This window comes from Nipponia nippon, unplaced genomic scaffold (assembly GCF_047370975.1).
Source record: "Nipponia nippon isolate SJK-2023a ecotype South Korea unplaced genomic scaffold, ASM4737097v1 scaffold_1, whole genome shotgun sequence".
NCBI classification, from domain to species: domain Eukaryota; kingdom Metazoa; phylum Chordata; class Aves; order Pelecaniformes; family Threskiornithidae; genus Nipponia; species Nipponia nippon.
The window spans coordinates 123,989,973-124,007,896 of NW_028262290.1; the positions used below are offsets into that span (position 1 = coordinate 123,989,973).

Genomic DNA, 17,924 nt, shown 5'->3' on the forward strand with positions numbered 1-17,924 from the left:
CCATCATTGTAAACAAGTTCCAAATGCTGTAGTTCATTTGTATCCATTAGGTCCAAAGACATTATAACACAAAATGAGCGGAAAGGACAAGCGAACAAAATTTAAACCACTGGTGTTGTGAGAAGAACTGCAGTGGAAGTGGAAAAGCTATTAATTGTATTTCCACTTAAAGAATTTGGTTGGTAAAGGAAATAAATGCAACCTTTTGAATGTAATTGTATGTGCTCTGAAAATATGTTGTAGTGACTAACTAAATACTGGGTGTTTTTTAAAAAAAAAATAAGCCTACTTCTAGGTGAATTAATTAAACACTTGTGGGTTGCATTGCTTTTCACTTAGCCCTGAAGTTGTAAAGAGTGAGCCGTACGGAGAGAAGGCTGATGTCTGGGCTGCAGGATGCATCCTCTACCAGATGGCAACTCTGAACCCACCATTTTATAGCACCAATATGCTCTCCTTGGCAACTAAGGTATTCAGATTTGCCAGATCAACCTACCAATTATTTCAGCATGTGTTCACTAGATCCGTGAGAATTTATGTTTAAGGTTATAGAAGCATAAACTGCTCTCTGGTCTGATGTGTGAATGAGCACAAGTGTTTATTGTTGTATGAATTGCTATCTTGCCATTCTAATTGCAAACACTGCTTGTAAATGTTAGCATGTTATTACCTCTTAGACTAGCATATTTTTGTCATTGCATTTGGTGATAGGAACTTTAGCTATATAAAATTTCTTGATGTACTATAATACTGGATTTTCTATAGCATTGTGTATTACACCTTAGGATGTGATCACAAATAAAAATAAATCATTATTTGTTTGGGTTTTTTTTTAACATTTCCCATATTCAGATATTGTAGCCCTTTGATCTACAGTGATTATGTACATTAATGTGGATACCTCATTAGAAGTGACATTCTGCATTAGAAGATATGTTAGAAGATATGTTCTAAGTTGTTTTGCAAGTTAGAGCTGATGATGTAATGCCCATCAGGTTGTTTCAAGGAGCAATTCTTATCTTATGGGATCTTCAAATAAATCATGGATCATTTTTCTTCATTTAACTGTAGATTATTTATTTTGCAGATAGTAGGGGCTGTGTATGAACCTGTGCCAGAAGGACTGTACTCTGAAAAAGTGTCATTTACCATTAAGAGGTAATTACTCATCTAGTTTTATTTCGACATCCTGCTGAAAAGATGTTTTGTTTTGTATGGTCCCATGTGACAGTTTGCTGACTTTAGTAACTGCCAGTATTGTCTCTGAATAGGAAATATCTTCTGATTTAAAAAAAAATAAAAAAAATGGAGGTATGCCCTTACCCTGATAATAACATATGCAATATAGTTGCATACATGCAACTGTAAAATTCATGCCAGTACAGTCAGCACATTTATCCAGCCAGTATAGACTTTATACTCAGTACTGAAATTTAACAATACCAGTGCTGTAGTTAATTCCCTTCACATCAATTTTTCCCCCCATGAAAATACAGCATTTTGAGTAATTTTCAACTGCAGTTTATGGTCAAGGAAGTAACCCTGTTGCAATATGTTATTTATAGATCATTGTATGATCACATTCATAGTTTTGTGTGTTTATTTGATGATAGAAATATATTTCCCACTACCTTCTAATCCTGTTAGCAGGATAGCAGAGATAACAAAGCAGAGATAACGCAGTAATGGAGGAAAAGATGAGCCTGTATTTGTTCCACTCACTCATCACATATTTCTCTTAGCTATGGTTACATCTTCCTGGTGATAATGTAATGTGTAAGGCAAAGTATAGGAATGAATTGGTGCACTTCTATGAAATTTAGCTCCCTTGATTTTTCCATTTTACAAAAACTCCGCTTAGCACAAAAATGCTTTTTCTTTCTCACTCAGATGTTGAATTCCATCTATAAAAAGCACTTTACTGTACAAAGACTGGAATGTTTTTATACTATGTTTTATTGTACAAAAAGGTTTCTGTTATTTAAACACCTTGAGGATGAAGGACAACAACGGAGAGGATAGGAGGTAATAGAACAAACATTTACCTTTAAGAGGTCCTGAAATTAATTTTAATATTTTAAATATTTACAGATATTTGTAGTTAGAATAACTGACTTTATTAATTCATTGCTCGCTATTTAAGAATAATATAGTAATCCCAAATGCATCCAGAAAATATCTTCCAGTCACATCATATCAGTATTGATATGTATTGCATGCTCTTACAAATTTTAAACACATCTTTACCTGTGACTTAGATCAAGTTATGTGAGTATCTGGCCCTCTGTCTTTTCCTTCTTTTCATTCCTGATAATGTTGAGAAACTCTGTAATAGGAAGTTTTTGAGGGTACTTCCAAGGCCAGTTATGGAGTTAGTTATGATTGCAGATACTGTGGCTGTATTAAATAGGTTCACCGAAAGTCCCATATCATCATGAGACTGGCTGCTATGGAGGCTACCTGGTTTAAACAGAGGATTAAATAGGTATTTGCATGAAAATATTAAAATTAAGTTTTCCTATCACGTAAGATTTTTTTCTGCTTATTTTAATAGCAGTGGGAAGCATAAAACGTTTTTTTTTAAAAAATGTTGATTCTCTTACTATGGGTTAATCCTTAAATGGAATATTATGTTTAGGTTTTGGCTTATGCTTGTGAGATATTCAAAAAGAATGAAGAACATTAAAGAAAAGCAGTAATAATGAGATTTTACTTATAACATAGATGAGGAAATATTAACAGAAATTAAGAAGTTCTTTCCGAATGACTGGAGCACAACACATATTCAAAGATGAATGTCATAAATAGAAAAAATAATTTATTGATAATGATTAGAAAAAACGTTGAAAGCTTCATGTTGCAACTGTAAATTTGCATTTAGTGTTATCATTATTACTATTCAGTATTGTTATTATTAAAATACAGTTTTATTGGATTAAGCTACTAAAGAAGGTTCGGGAATCATAATCATCAAAGTCTTTCAGAATTGAACATCAACCTACTCAGTGTTTAGTCATAAATAAATAATTTTCTAGATGCATGGGAAATGGATTTAGGACTTATCAGAAATCTTTCATAGCTCACATCATTCTTGGAAATTTTGACCAATTTCAGTGGATTAAAATAAAAAATTAAAAAGAAAAAAATCAAACAGAACATTCTTAAGGGTGAAAAACTTGCATCTGTTTAAAGGAAATATAAAATTTTAAGTAAAACAGATTAACAAAGTTATGAAAATTAATGAGACGAATCCACGGATTTGAGCAAATTTAAACAAAAAAGATTAAAATCAAGAAGTTCAAGTACTGTAAAACATTTTCCAAACTGCTACTTTACATGGCAGCTATGTTTATTTAGAAAGTACTGTTTTAGAAATAATAAAATCATTCTGTGACACTTTCTTTAAATAAGGCTCTTGGGTTAAGTGTATCTGTATGCTAGCTGGTCAATAGTACTCTGCAGGGAAATCATAGTAAATTATCAGGTTCACTGGAGTTAACAGATCTAAGACAGTTTATAGTACATGCAGAACTGTCCCTATCAGCTTTTATGTCCTACACTACATAGAAAATATTCTGGGGATTTAAAAACAGACTTAATAATACACTATTACTGTAACTAAACAGCTACCTAGGGTGCCTGAAACAAGAACCATAGAACTGTAAAGTAATTTAGGTTGGAAGGGACCCGCAGAAGTCATCTAGTCCATCTGCTCAAAGCAGATACAATTAGATCTGGTTGCTCACTGCAGAGTCTTGTCCCTTGTCTCACTGAGTTCTGAATATTTTGAAGGATGGAGATCACACAACTTCCCTGGGCCCTCTTCAGTGCTTGTCTGCCTTTGTGATTAGAAGTAGTAGTAGTAGTAATAATAATAATCCTTATATCTAATCAGACTTTCGTGTGTTCTATCTTGTGTCTATTGCCTCTTGCCACTGTGCACCTCTGAGAAGGATCTGGCTCCATCTTTTCTATACCCTCCCATTATGTAGATAGCAATCAGATCTCTGTATAGGTGGCGCAGGTCCCTCTGACAGCAGCCCTGCCCCGTTTATCAACTGATCCCTGCAATTTGGTGTTCACAAACCTTTTGAGAATGCACTCCATCCCACCGTCTAGGTCATTAATAAAGACATTAAACAGTGCTGGCCCAATATCAATGCCTGGAGGATGCTACTTCCAGCCACCAGCTGGACTTTGTACTGCTGATGACATCTCTGTGAGCCAGGAAGTTCAGCCAATTATCTACCTACCTTATAGACCTGTGGATACTCTGGGATATTATGTCAAAGACCTTGCTAAAATAAAGCCACCCACAGCTTATAGTGCTCTCCTTTTGTCCACAGAGCCAGTATTCTCATCATAGAGAGCAATCAGGCTTGTCAAGTATGACAGCTGTTTGGTAAATCCATCCTGGCTGTTCCCAGTTGCCTTGTTGTCCTTTGTGTACTTGGAAATTACTTCCAGGGGAATTTGCTCTATTATTTTCCCAGGGACTGAGGTGAAGCTGGCTGACTGGTAGCTTCCTGGATCCTCCCTCTTGCTCTTCTTGGGTATGGGTGTGATATTCAACTTTTTCCAGTCTGCAGGAACCTCCCTCTGATCCTTTCAGACATGATGAATAGTGGCATCAACCAGTTGCACCAGCACCCTCAGGCTCATCTCATCTGGTCCCATGGGCTTGTGTATGTCCAATTGGCTTAAATGCTTTCTCACTATATTTTCTACTGTGTGGTAATGCTTCATGCTCATGGATTCTACAGGTAGGCTCGGAGATCTAGAATACTTAAGGCCAAAGTTTCCCAATGGAAATGGAAGCAAAAAAAGGGATTGAGTGCCCCAGCTTTTTCCATGTCCTTTGTCACTATGTTGCATAGTAGGTCCACATTTTCCTTAGCCTTTCTTTTGTTGTCAATGTACTTACAGAAGGCCTTTCTTCTGCCTTCCACATCCATTGCTAGTTTCAACTCCAGCTGAGCTTTGTCTTTCCTAATGCCACCCTTCAGGCAATATCTGTATATTCTTCCTGTGTAGCCCACCCCTGCTTCCTACATGCAGGAGTGGGCTGTTCTTGTGCTTTGAGGTGTCCCTGAAGATTAGCTAGCTCTCCCAAGCTTTCCCTTTACCTTCCAGAGCAGTCTTCCATGAGATTCTACCAGGAAGATCCCTGGACAGGCTGAATTCTGCTCTCCTGAAGTCCTGTGTTGTGACCATACAATCTGTCCTTCTCTCACTTCTCTCATGATTTTGAACTCCACAGTTTGATGGTTGCTGTAGCCAAGGCTGCCCTCAGTCTTCACAACCCTGTCTGGTTCTACCTTGTTTATGAATAACAGGTCTCACAGAGTGCCTTTGCTAGTTAGCTTCTGAATCACCTCCACCAAGACATTGTCATCAACAGATTCCAGAAATCTCCTGGATTGCTGCACTCCGCCATGTTACCCCATCAGCACATATCAGGGTGGTTAATAGGCCCCAAAGAATATGAGTGCCTGCAATCATGAAGCTTCCTTCATCTGTCCAACAAAGGCTTCATTGACTTCCTCTTCATTTTTGGGTGGTTTATAGCAGGCATCTACCACAATGTCACCCACGTTGGTCTGTTCCTCTGATCCTTGCCCATAAGCTCTTGACTACACGCACCCAGGTGTTGGACTGCAGGTTGCATCCACCCTGACTTGAGCCTTTCCCCCTCATTGGAAGAATTGAGGAGAGCACCACCTCACCCCCCTGGCCTTCACACTTGACCCCGGTGCTCTGTAGTCACTTTTGGTATGTTCAGGGTCAGCCCCGGTAGTGTCATTAGTGCCCATATGAATGAGCAGCAAGGTGTAATAGCCCAAGGGCTAGATGAGTCTTGGTAGTATCTCCACAATGTCCTGAATCCAAGCACCTCGCAAGCAACAGGCTTCACAATCATCAAATCAGATCAAGTAGATGGGTGCCTCTGTTTCCTCAATCTCAAATGACTCTCAGCTGCTGCTTCTTATTTGTGATGGAGACACTTGATTCAGACTCACCTGGCTCTGGTGTGTCCTCTGGTAGGTCTTGTTCTTCCTCACCTGTTCCCAGGTTGCTATACCTCTTCTGTAATTGTATATCTGTAGACAGAGGAAAAGCCTTCCTTCTGTTGGCAGAAGTCACAAGTCTCCAGCCTATCTCCTCTTGGGACCCTCCATCCACTGCTCCTTTGAGGGTAATCTCTAGGTTTTCCTCCTCTGCATTGTTTGGGGGTCTCGTCTCTGCAAAGTCTCTGTGAAGATCTTGTTCTGTAAATCCTCCTGACAGCACACTCATCTCTTTCACAGCTTTGTCCAGTGGTGCAGCACTTTGACCAGAGCACAGTCACCACAGGGGAGGCCAATGTCTCCCCCTGCCCCAAGAAGAGGCACCAGGCACTCCCTAGTGTGTCTGGGTGTGCACAGCAGCAGCCCCCCGTAACAGTTCTGTCCAGGTCGGTGCCTCTGCAGTGCCAAGGGTAATTGCTCCAGCTGATACAGAGACTGTGCTCTGTGGTGTCTCAACACCAAGGCTGCACAGTGCCAAACTGTCCCACACAGGCTTGAGCAGACTGCTGGCCAGCATGACTTGATAAATACCAGTGGAGGAGTGCTGTGGTACTCAACAGTTTTCTAGAAAAAAGTAATTAGCTTTCATTAGAGAATGTTCTTTCTGTAGATGCTTGACTCCTGATGCAGAGGCACGTCCAGACATAGTGGAGGTCAGCTCACTGCTGTCCGATGTGATGATGAAATACCTGGATGTTTTATCCACCTCCCATCTCATGTTGGAGAAGAAACTGCATCGGGAGAGGAGGCGAACCCAGGAGTACTTCATGGAGGCTAATCGAAATGCAGTAACCTATCACCATCGGCTTTCCATTTTATCACAAGTAAGTACATGTATTGGGCTTTATTTTTTTCTTATCATTGTTTGCTGTATCTGAGAAAATAAGGTACAACAAAGCAGAAAATAAATCAAAATGAAAAGACCCATCCTCTTAGAACATTTTTCCATGCAGGCTAATTTATTTTTAATGAGATATTCATTCATTTTTTGTGGACATGCTTATGCAGGAAAAATAACAGTATCTTAAAACCCAGTATCATTCTATGTTGGAAAATGGCATTGTTATGGAGGTACTTGCAGTTTTGATAGAATCTGATAATGTTTAATTATTACTGCACGCTTGTGAATGGCTTGTGAATAGGAGAATATACACTTGGCTGGGGTGGAACAAATGGATAATCTTGTGTATGATTCACAAACAATGACACCTAGAAAATGGAACCTACACAAATATAATTTTTAATTACAGATTGCTAAACAAAGAACAGTGATGCTGATAAGGTATTTGCTAATGCTTTCTTACTGTCTGATACAGTTCTGCAGAAATACTTAAAATTCTTCCATTTGCTTCAGGCTGTGTTTTAAGCACTCTTCATGAAGGACATCAGTATTTTACATAATGAACCAAACTTGTATATGATCTTAGAGAATTTACTTAAAAAAATACAAGGACAGTGCTTTTGTGTAGTAAAAGCTCACTGTGAAAATTATTGTTATGGTAGTTATGAAGCAAAGCTATAATTTACACAGCTACTCTTGTCTTTCAGCTATTGTATCTCAGATTCCTTTTATCAGGGCTCAGTAGTTTGCACTGAAGAACCTCTGTGCAGGAAAAAGGTTTTCAGGAACACCTGGTCCCAAACTCATGGATTTGGTTCTTTTTGTGTTTTTTTTTTTTTGTTTGGTTTTCTTTTTGTTTGTTTGTTTTGTGGTTTTTTTTGGCTTGTTGGTTTTTTTTGTTTTGTTTTTGTTTTTTTTATACATTCTTTGTCTTCAACTACCTGGCCAAACATAAGACTTGTAGAAATTGTTAACCATTTTTTTTTTTCAGTATTTTTTTGACCTATCAGTCCAAGATCATTATTTGTATTGTACCATTTTTTTTTTCATTAAAAAGGATGCCAACAACTTCTAGAAAAACCTCAACAAACCACTGTCATTTGAAATGTAAGAGGTACTGAGATGAAAGAAAGATAGAGTAGGATTTATAACTTAAAACAGTATGACCAATTTTTTTCCATGTTTTTTGAGTTTTCTTACCCTACACATTTGGAAGCTTGTTGTACACCATTATTTTTTCATATCTTGATATAGTTGTTCTCTTGCATAACTGTGATGAAATTTGCAGAAAATGTACTATGGACGGAAAGCTGCTTGATTTGGGATTTCAATGCAATTATCCTGTCTTTGAGAGAAGAGTGCCCTATCCAGACACTTGTAAGATATGATAGAACTAATAGCTTTATATTGAAGTTAGACTGCCTCTGTTTTGTATAAATACTTGAAAAATACAGCTATCTACAAAACAAGAAGGAAAATGCCTCTGTATTTTGGGGGATAATGGCTAGTCTTCTCAAGGAAGAAATACTGTAATTCTAGTTCCACTCCAATGGATATTTTATTATGTATATTAAAAGAAACAGGTACAACAGGAGGACCTGACAAAGATCGAGAACGCTACAGAAGCTGAGAGGAGTATGGCTCAGTAATGAGAAGTGGGAGACATAATTGTGTGTCGTTGCTGTGAATAAGATAGAATAAATCAGGCTAGGATCTTTCAAATTTCAGAGGAGTGACACAGGGCTTACAAACAGAAGGAGCCATCTTGTTTCCTTGTTCCTTGTATTGTAAGAAAGTTTTATGAAGTTTATGAAGATTTCTAATAAAGAGAATAATTATTCCTGAAAAGTTTGACTTTTGAAAAAAAGACAATATTCTGACTAAAAGTACTAGGAAGAATTTCACGCAGCTGTTCCTGAAATAAAAACTCTGTGAGGTATGGACAACCTAATTCATCTTAGTCAAGGCCCCAGCAATGCCACAGCCAGGTAATTTGTCACTTTTCCATGGTGTCGGAGAATTCAGTGTTTCTGCCATGTAATTCAATGTTTTGTTGAAGCAGGCTATATTATACTTTGTTTTCTCTCTACTAAAATGTACTTATGGCCTCCTTTTCATCCCAGTTGTGTCATATAATGTTTCTGAAATAAAGAGCGTACCCTCTGTCTTGGTTTATGGAACTAAGCAGCAGAGATCTTTTGGAGCCAGAATGGAATCTGTTTTATAAGTAAGTAGTTTAAGACCAGTATGGAAGCTGATAAGTAGGCAATTGAAATGCAGGTCCGTAGATGATGATGGAGAAGTGTAGTTACCTTGCCTGGCAAGTATAGCATAAAATCCATGCTTGAAAATAATCCTAATAAAAAGAATCATTATCAGCTCCCTACATAAACTCTTGTCTTTCCTTGTTTTCCATAGAAATTGTTGTTTATGTAAGAACAGAAGCAGATGTAGGGATGAAGGGTGTTTAATAGAGTTAATGTGTTCAGTTCTGAAAGGTTATGGTTGCTGACATAACACAAGGTACAGAGGACCAAAACAAGTAATAATAATAATAGTAGTAATTCTCTCTCACATAGTACCTTTTATTTCAAGGTGGTCAATATTATATATTCATGCTCTGGGTAGGAAAAGGAGAGGAAAAAAGTAGTTTGTGTAAGGTCACCAAACAGACCACTGGCAAAGTTGAGTTTTCTGTGTTCCAAGCCAAATCTGAGTCTCAAAGCAGCAGTTGATTTAACTGATAATGATAGTATCTTTCTAATATTTTCCTTTAAGGAGATGAGAGGGTAGCCAAATAATAATTTGATTGCTTTTTTGAGGTATATAGATTTGAAAAATTTAGACATTATTTTGGCTGTTTGCAAAAAGCTGCAAATAAGTCACTTTTATTACTTTGGAAATATGTATTTGATTACATAGGCATTACCCATTATTGTTTCATTTACTGCATGTATCCTGAAGTGTTTTTAACTTAGAAATAATGCTTAGAAGCCCTTGATAAGCCTGTGTGTTCACATACTGTTTGACATATAAATAGAATAACTTTTTTCTCATTGCCAGATTTTTAAATGTAAAATATCAATATACCTGAAACAATATAGAATGATGAATATTGAGATCTGTCCTATATTTTGAATGTGGGAGAGAAAACGGTAAGCTTTATAATCTGAGTCTGTCAGCTAAAAATATATAACAAAATATGAGCCATTTGTACCTCCTGCTACTCTGATCAGCCAGGTAGTCTATCATGTCTGCCCATTTTTAATATATTCCCCGAGAGTAAATTGCTTTTCTCAGTTCCTGAAGTTCTGATCTGTGCATATGGCACACGTGTTCCGTCACATTCTTACTCTATACCAGGTTTTTGTAATACTGTATTCTTTGGGAATTTAAGCTTATTGTAATTTTTGTATTAATAATGTCACTAGAACACACATTTTATTTTTAAATCCATATATGCAAATCCCTGTATTCAAATGAAGTTTCCAATTATGCAGAGTAACGGGAGACTGAGGTGCTTAGATAATGGAAAAGTAGGTACAACTTTTGTTTCTGAGTGTAGTGCGATCTATGGAGTGGCTCCACATCCAGTTTTGTCAGGGTGTCAGAAGTCACTAACAGTGCTTGGGCTGAGCTGGTCCATTTAGGTCACCATTAGCTGAGTGCTTTGTCCTAATGTTCAGACACACAAGAATGCTTATTAGCAAGGTTGCTCTCTGCACTTTTTTGTTTTCACACTTCAACTGATAAGTCTTCCTCTAACTTAGCATGCTGAAGAGCATGGCATATGGATCCAAGGTAAGTCATCTTCCATCTAGATAGGATTTTTAGCTGCAGGTCAACACTGGGCCTCTCAGACCTAGATCTTCAGGTATCAAGGTATTGCACTTCTGGTGGACTAGGATGCTACTGCTGGGAGACATATTCTGATTATTCTGCTTGCAGGCAGCTTGGTTACAGCCTATGCTAAGAAGCCTGGCTGGCGCGCTCTGTTGCAGGAGCATTTCAACTATTTATTGGCTGGAAATAGTGAAAGAAGCAGTATAGGAGTTTTCAGACAGGACTACATCTAAACTGAAGAGCCTGGCCAGACCTGAAATGGCTGATGCAGTTTCCTGTGTTCCATCTGTGGCATAAACCTTCATAATCCACCTGTAGATAATTACGAGTAGATTGTGTTATGTCTTTTCTAGATTGGTTTAGAAACATGAATGGTGTATCTAAAGTCTTGAGAAATGTTGGGATTTCTTTGTATGTCCCTTCTATCACAAAGACAATAATGTAAATAACTGTGAAGCGTTTTGTAGGAATACCTGTAAATACAGAGCATGCTACTGCTCCCACTCTTCTTTATCCACAGGAATGGATTTTCTTTATCCCAATCCTTTTCTTCATCCACAGGGATATGTGACCAAAGGGGGGAAGGGTTAAAGCTCATGGTTTAAGAATCCATACTTTTGTAACCACACTGCAGGTTACTGGCAACTCTTGTAATTAAAAGCAGCTATCAATTTCCTCAAGTTTTTAGAAGAAATGAGCACAGGATCACAGCTCTCTGAAAGGCAAAGAAACACAAAACGATTTAACTGCATTTTCACCAAGTCATTTCCCCCCATACCCAAATTCAGTTCTGCACTGTTGGCAATTGTTGTGCTAATAATCACGTTAGTTTCTAAGCATCACCACATGCATTACAAAGTCGGGCTTAATTAGCAATTTGATTTGAATTAATTTTTTTTTCCTGTTAACTCAGAAAAGAACATGAAGATTGGATTAATGTTCATTTTCATTTCCTCTTTGTGTTTAGATATATATTTTGCTTAATTCAGCCAATCAATGCATAAAAGATTTTTTTTTTTTCTTAAAACAACAGTGTATGAATACAGCAACTGTTTTTGTATTGGTTGAAGCAAAGAGTATGTTTGGTTTTAAAACACTTAGAATGCAACAGGTTATTAATATTGCAGCAATATAGTCCAATCTTTACATTAGGTTAGAATATTCAAATCCTATTTTTATTAAAAATTGATTATTAAAAGTTTTATTTAAAAGTTTGGGTGATAGTGCCTGTCTGTGCACTGCTGCATACAATTCCCATTCCTTTGGAAATGAGTGAGGACTCAGGAATGTCATGAAAGCTTAGCATTCCACAAATTGGTTTCTTCTTCTACCTTTCACTCCATTGATTTTGTTCTGACTATTCTGTTTTGGCATTTATGTAGCAGGTACTGGAATTAAAGTTTAAGTCTTAGAAATTACGGTTGGTGTGATAAGAAGAAAGTAACCTTTTTAGATTTATATTATTTATGTTTGGAGAATAAAATAATGATGCAAAAACTGTTTTGCAGGTATAATTTTTTTAACAGTTGCTGAAGGTAGAAAATAGTCATCATAGCCTAGTTACTACCTGTGAAAGTGTATGATCAAATTATTAAGGACAAACCCATAATATGTTTAATTCAGCTTCAGTCTGTTAGTGCATCAACGTACTTTAATAGAATCACAGAATACAAGGCAGGAAGAGTTGTCAGAGATTATCTTGTCCATGTCCAAGCTACCTGTAACTCCTGACAGGTATTTGACCAGTCAATCATAAAAATGTCTTTTTTTTCCATCTGAAGATAATGTCTGGAAAACCATGAGGACGCCTGAAGCACTGTCAGAAGATAATTGGAAATCCTGGGCACACCCACAGCACATATACATTGTGCTATATTCTGTACCTGCAGTTAGTCTGATGCTTTCAGAAAATGTTGGTCTCACTTTGTATGCTTGACAGAGTAAATGTGTTATGTATGTCTTGTTTCCAGGAGATATTAGATGGACATATGCATGTGCACGTATGGGATGTATATGACACTTGAAATTTTTGGACCCACTCTTAAGTGTCATATAATTGCTCTGAGAGCACTAAGTCCAGAATGTCCCCAGAACACCGCATTACTGAGCACATTCAAACCTGTTACATAGTGTATGAACCCTTACTTCTCTCTGCAGGATCACAGATAGATGCAATAGTTGAACACTTAATTACTGTTAAATGGTCTTAAAGTCTAACCTAAATTGTATTTGTTGGAGCTTAAGCTGCTTACTTTTTGTCCTTCCCACATTGGAAATATGTAAGAGTTGTTTTGTTTTATATATCTCCCCTCAGTAATCTTTTTCTTTGGCCTGAATAATCAAATTCCATCAGTCTTACTTTGTAAGTTGTGTTTTGTGGACCTCTGATTATTCTCATTTCTCTCCTTTGCTGTCTCTCCACTTTTTTTAAGTGTAGTATTCAAAATTGGACTCCATTACTCCAACTGAGAACCCTATTGGTGCCAAGTAGAAAGATTACGCAGTTCTTGGAGATGATTCTCTTTATACATCCCAGTATGATGTTTAACTTTTCATAACAGCATGGTATCGTTGAGTCATGCTCTGTTTCTGATCCACCAAAATCCCCATATCTTTTCCTGCAGAGGTGCTGTCTGACCAGTCTTTCCCCAGTCTGTGCATTTGTACAGTAGTTTCTCCCTGCTCATAGAACTTTGCATTCTCCCTATTTAAATTTCATCAGCTCTTTTAGTTTCTCCAGTTTGTCAAAACTTTCTTCGTAACCTTTTGTCACTTGCATTGATGCAATTCTGTGTATGATGTATATGCTGTAGTATGATATATGAGGTGAATGTATCACAGTCTATGCGCATTTAAGAGGCAGTCTATCTATCCCATTATGCAGATTATCATTGTAATTCAGTGACACCATTGAATGGTTTTGGAACAAGGTCAGAAGGGAGACTGAAAAATTGTGCTCACTACCCATTTTTAGTTTAACAAACATTCAAAGTAGTTACCAAGTTGAGTACAATTTTTATGGTCAATTGTACAGCAAACTGATTGTGATTTTGTCTAGGTCACGCTTCCCTAGCTTTTTTGTAAGATGTCATGAGAAATATTGTCAAAAGCCTTACTAAAACCGTTATAAATAACATCGACTTCTTGTTCCCAGTGCACAAGAGCTGCTACCCTGTTAGAGAAAGAAATATGTTCGTTTAGTATGTTTGGTTTTTTTTTTTTTCCCCGACAATTTCATGTTAGCTGTTACTCACTTTATTGCTATGTTCTAGATTTTTACAAATAGCTTAATAGTGGAAGTAGTTCTATTTTTTTTTCCTTAAAGTAGAAATTCAGTTGACTAGTATAATGCTGTAAGTACTTGTCTCTAATAAAAGATTAACTAAACACTGTTTGCAAGTGCCACTAGAGAGCTCTATATTTCTTGAAGACAGAAAAGTTAATTCTTCTGCACAGCAATATGGCAAAACAGAGCTAAACAAATGGTCAATATCTTTATTTTAGTTAAACCTAGTTTGTTTGTTTGTTTTGACAGCATTAATTTCAATTTATGAAAGATTAGATTCCTGTTGGAAGGCAAAAAGACCAATTTAAGTTTCACTTCTCCAAAAATAAAGCATATCTAATTTTACAGTGGTAACAGTGAACAGTGACCGGTGAAGAGAGAGATGGTGCAAGTGTACAGGATATATGGATGAAGAGTCTCAGCTTGTAGACAGAGGCTGGGACACAAATTTCAAGTGTTGAGATGCCTTTGCTCAGTCATAAAGATGAATTCTGGAAAAAAAAAATTAATTGGTTTATCATTTGAACATTTTTGCACAGGGACTGTTTTCCCCTTCGATATTCTTTTGAACTGTGTTTGTTTATAGTAGAAGGCAGAGTTTGTTTCAACTAAGGTGGCGAACAATCGGACCCATGGGGAAACTGAGATACTAGTTTATTATGGAAATGTGAAAATAAACTGGATCAACTGATGAAGCCTCCAGAAAGATTTGTAAAATACTGGACTCTAGAATAAAGTGTAGGTATGAGCACAGTTCAAGTGAATATATATCAATCTAACTCATGTTTCAATGTTTGTGATATTTTGAATATCCCAGTTTGATAGATTTCTTCAAAGCGTAACTATCTGTCTTTTGGCCTATCTGAGAGAAGTCTCTCCAAGGATATAGAAATGGGTGTTTCAAGGTGTTGGAGAATACTTTCCTCCATGCTCTTCTCACAAAATTACGTTCTTTATATCCTTATATTCTTATGTAGGTCTTTTACGGTCCCATTCCAATGCTGAGCAGAAGTAGCACTGAAGTCTCATCCCAGCCTCCTCCAGTCAGTGTACTTTTGTCCTTCTAAATCCCAACTGATTTAGATTTAGTAGCATCCTACTCAAAAGAGAAACAATAGTATATAATCTCACTTTTGAAAATTATTAGCTATTGTCTAGGTACGGCAAAATATATCACAGTAAATTTATATATTACTCTCAGATTAGTAATGAAATACTGTATTTCTCTATGTTCAGATATTATGTAAATGGACCAGATTTTATGTATAGACAGGTTATAGCTTTACAGTTTATATAACTGCTTTAAGGCTTTAGGATACATTTCACTGATCTCTGAACAGTTTCTGTAGCAGGTATGATTATTATTTTTATCATGAGGTCTACAGAGTTCAGTTCAGGCATTTCAAACCGGTTTCCTTTCTTGATGTGGCAGTTGGATCTGACATCAGTTGGTAACAGCAGTCTTTGATCTTTTTTTTTTTTTTTTTTTGTCCTCTTTGCTCTACTTGATTTATCAGTTATTGTTAACAATTAGTCATTTGAGTGTGAAGTTCAGTCTTGGCAATGTTGAAAGGAGTTTTAAGTTTGAAATGTCCATGGAGTTTGACCCTTCTCTCCCTTTACTTTGTTTTCTTTGATGTAGAACAGGTGAATTGGTTCTCTTTAGTAATTGTGCACTTACTGTTCAGGGTACAATAAGCGTGCTCATATGTCATGACTAGACTAATCTCTTCAAGTGAGCTTGCCGAGTCATCCTTAGTGGTTGCCATGCTGTGCTACACTGCAGTCACTGCTATTGTGGCATCTTGGACATAAGCTCAGTCCAGTACTTAAGTATAAAATGATCTTTTTCCGCTCAAATTTAAAAAGAAAAGCTTGACAAGCCATCTCTTACAAGTTAAGTTATAGTTTTGGGAATAGAACAAAAGATGGGGAAATAATTGAAGCAGACCATTATGCAGGCAGAGACAATAGTCAGTGCTCAGGGGTGCGGTTAGGTTTCTGAAGGAGGAAGGGTTTTCAGAATGCACCCATTCTGCTGCGTCACAATAAGGTCAAAATACTTCATGGGAAAGACTGTGGAAGAATACTGTCTTAGATACAGGCCAAATTGTCTTTGACACACTTGGTAAGAATATAAATATTTAGGAACGTATTATCTCCTGAAATTAATATTAAAGATACTCATTTGTTTAATCTGATATGTTTATATAATTTATCTCCTGTTCTCCTTTATCACACTTTGTTCTGACAAGACAGAGTAAAAAGAAACATGAATTTATTTACACACAACAGAAATAATATGAGAAGACTTGGAACAATATATAAAGAGATCATAAAAACAGTCTGTTTTCAAAATATGTTGCATTAAAACAGAAGGAATAATAGGGATCAGGGATCTCTGTTCTTTCCAGAAAAGCTATAAACAATGACAACAGTAGAGGCAGAATTTTGTACTCATTAAAGAACCCCTTGCTACATTTGGTCAGTACAGTCTTGGAGACTCTCTCTGGCATCACATTGTATCAAGTTCACTTCATATTTTACTGCCATCTTGACTATTGTGCAGGTTTGTATTGTCCAGGACTGGTCTGCTGTTTATTATCTAAGCTGAAAGAGAGTAGATCTTCCATTCCTTGTATCTGGGAACCTGCTATCTTTGTCTAGACTTTATTTTTTTGTGTTGTTCAGTAGTTCTTTCTGGTCTGGTATTTGTTTCATTTTTTTCACTTTCAGTGCTTGTTATGAAAAGACCTTCATCAAGAATAGAGATGCCTTTTATGTAAAGGCTAGAAAGAATTTGTTTAGATTAAGAGTTTAAAAGTTTTGCTCTAAATGTAGAATCAGGGGTTGAAACGGGTACCATGTAGTCCTGGACTAACAGCTAAGTGGGAACAAAAAGTCCATTTTTATGTGTGCGTGTATACACAAGTGACACTTCCATTTGCAGGTTTTCTAATGAGTGCTAGATAAGGACAATATGTAACATTTCGTTTTTGTTCTTTGTTGTCAGAAAAATTATGAGAAGTTGAGTCTTCACAGCAGCAGGAGTGGAGCAGCCAACTGCAAAAGTGAATTTTCAGAAAATACTGACCTCTCAGCTGAAAGTTGTCAATCTGCATGTGGAAAAGATGAGGAAAGAACATATGAAGAAATCCTGGTAGAAGATCACAGCACTTTGGAGAACTCTCAGAAAGGTAGTTATTAGCAAAAGAAGCATTAGGAGTACTATTATGCTGGTCAGAGGTGGGTTAAAACCTTCTTTGCATTCATTTTTCTCTGCAGATATGTTCTCTGAATTAGATGATGAGCTGGACGTATTGGACAACTCAAGCAGCTCCAGTTCAAGTAATTTGAAAGAGTCTGCTATTGGTAAGATTACTTAAGAATGAAGTGTACACTATTTTATAACAGCAAAGTAGTTGTTTATTCCAAAGCATTAGGGTATTTCATGATTTGTTGCAAGTTCATTATCTGTTGTTTGTCCTAAGCAAAAGCAAATTAAAATAACTATGCCTCTGTGGCAGCCATTTCCAGTATATTTTGAATCACATTTTCTTTGTCTTGTCCCTATATTTTGAAGTAATGCCTATGAAAACTAGAATATTACTGGGCAACTTGACAAAGAAAGTGGTTTTAGATTTGAAGCATAAGATAACTAGGTTGATAAGAAACAGAAGGTAACAGTGTTGTCTCAGTAACAATAATGCTATGCAAATGAATAAATGGAGTGCCTCGTTAGAGCGTGTAAAAAAGAAAGTCGAAAGATGCAAGCTTTAGCTGTTTAGGTGAATTGACTAAATGGAAGTGAAGGAATACTTAATGATTAGATTCGAATTAGGAAGGGATTATGTGACAAAACACAGCATTAATTCTGCCTGTAGTT

General features: G+C 36.8%; 1 protein-coding gene across 2 annotated transcripts in view; it reads left to right on the top strand.

Annotated features, from left to right (window-relative positions):
* The window catches only part of NEK10 (NIMA related kinase 10), a 106,615-nt gene that overhangs the window by 60,996 nt on the left and 27,695 nt on the right, over nt 1-17,924 (top strand). For both annotated transcript variants that reach the window (XR_015701485.1, XM_087745030.1), the window contains exons 25-29: nt 340-469; nt 1,088-1,158; nt 6,679-6,892; nt 17,052-17,235; nt 17,324-17,410. Coding sequence is in view for 1 of the 2 variants with exons in the window: in XM_087745030.1 (XP_087601156.1) it covers nt 340-469; nt 1,088-1,158; nt 6,679-6,892; nt 17,052-17,235; nt 17,324-17,410 (686 nt within the window). In the remaining variant the exon portion in view is untranslated. The remainder of the gene's footprint in view (nt 1-339; nt 470-1,087; nt 1,159-6,678; nt 6,893-17,051; nt 17,236-17,323; nt 17,411-17,924) is intronic.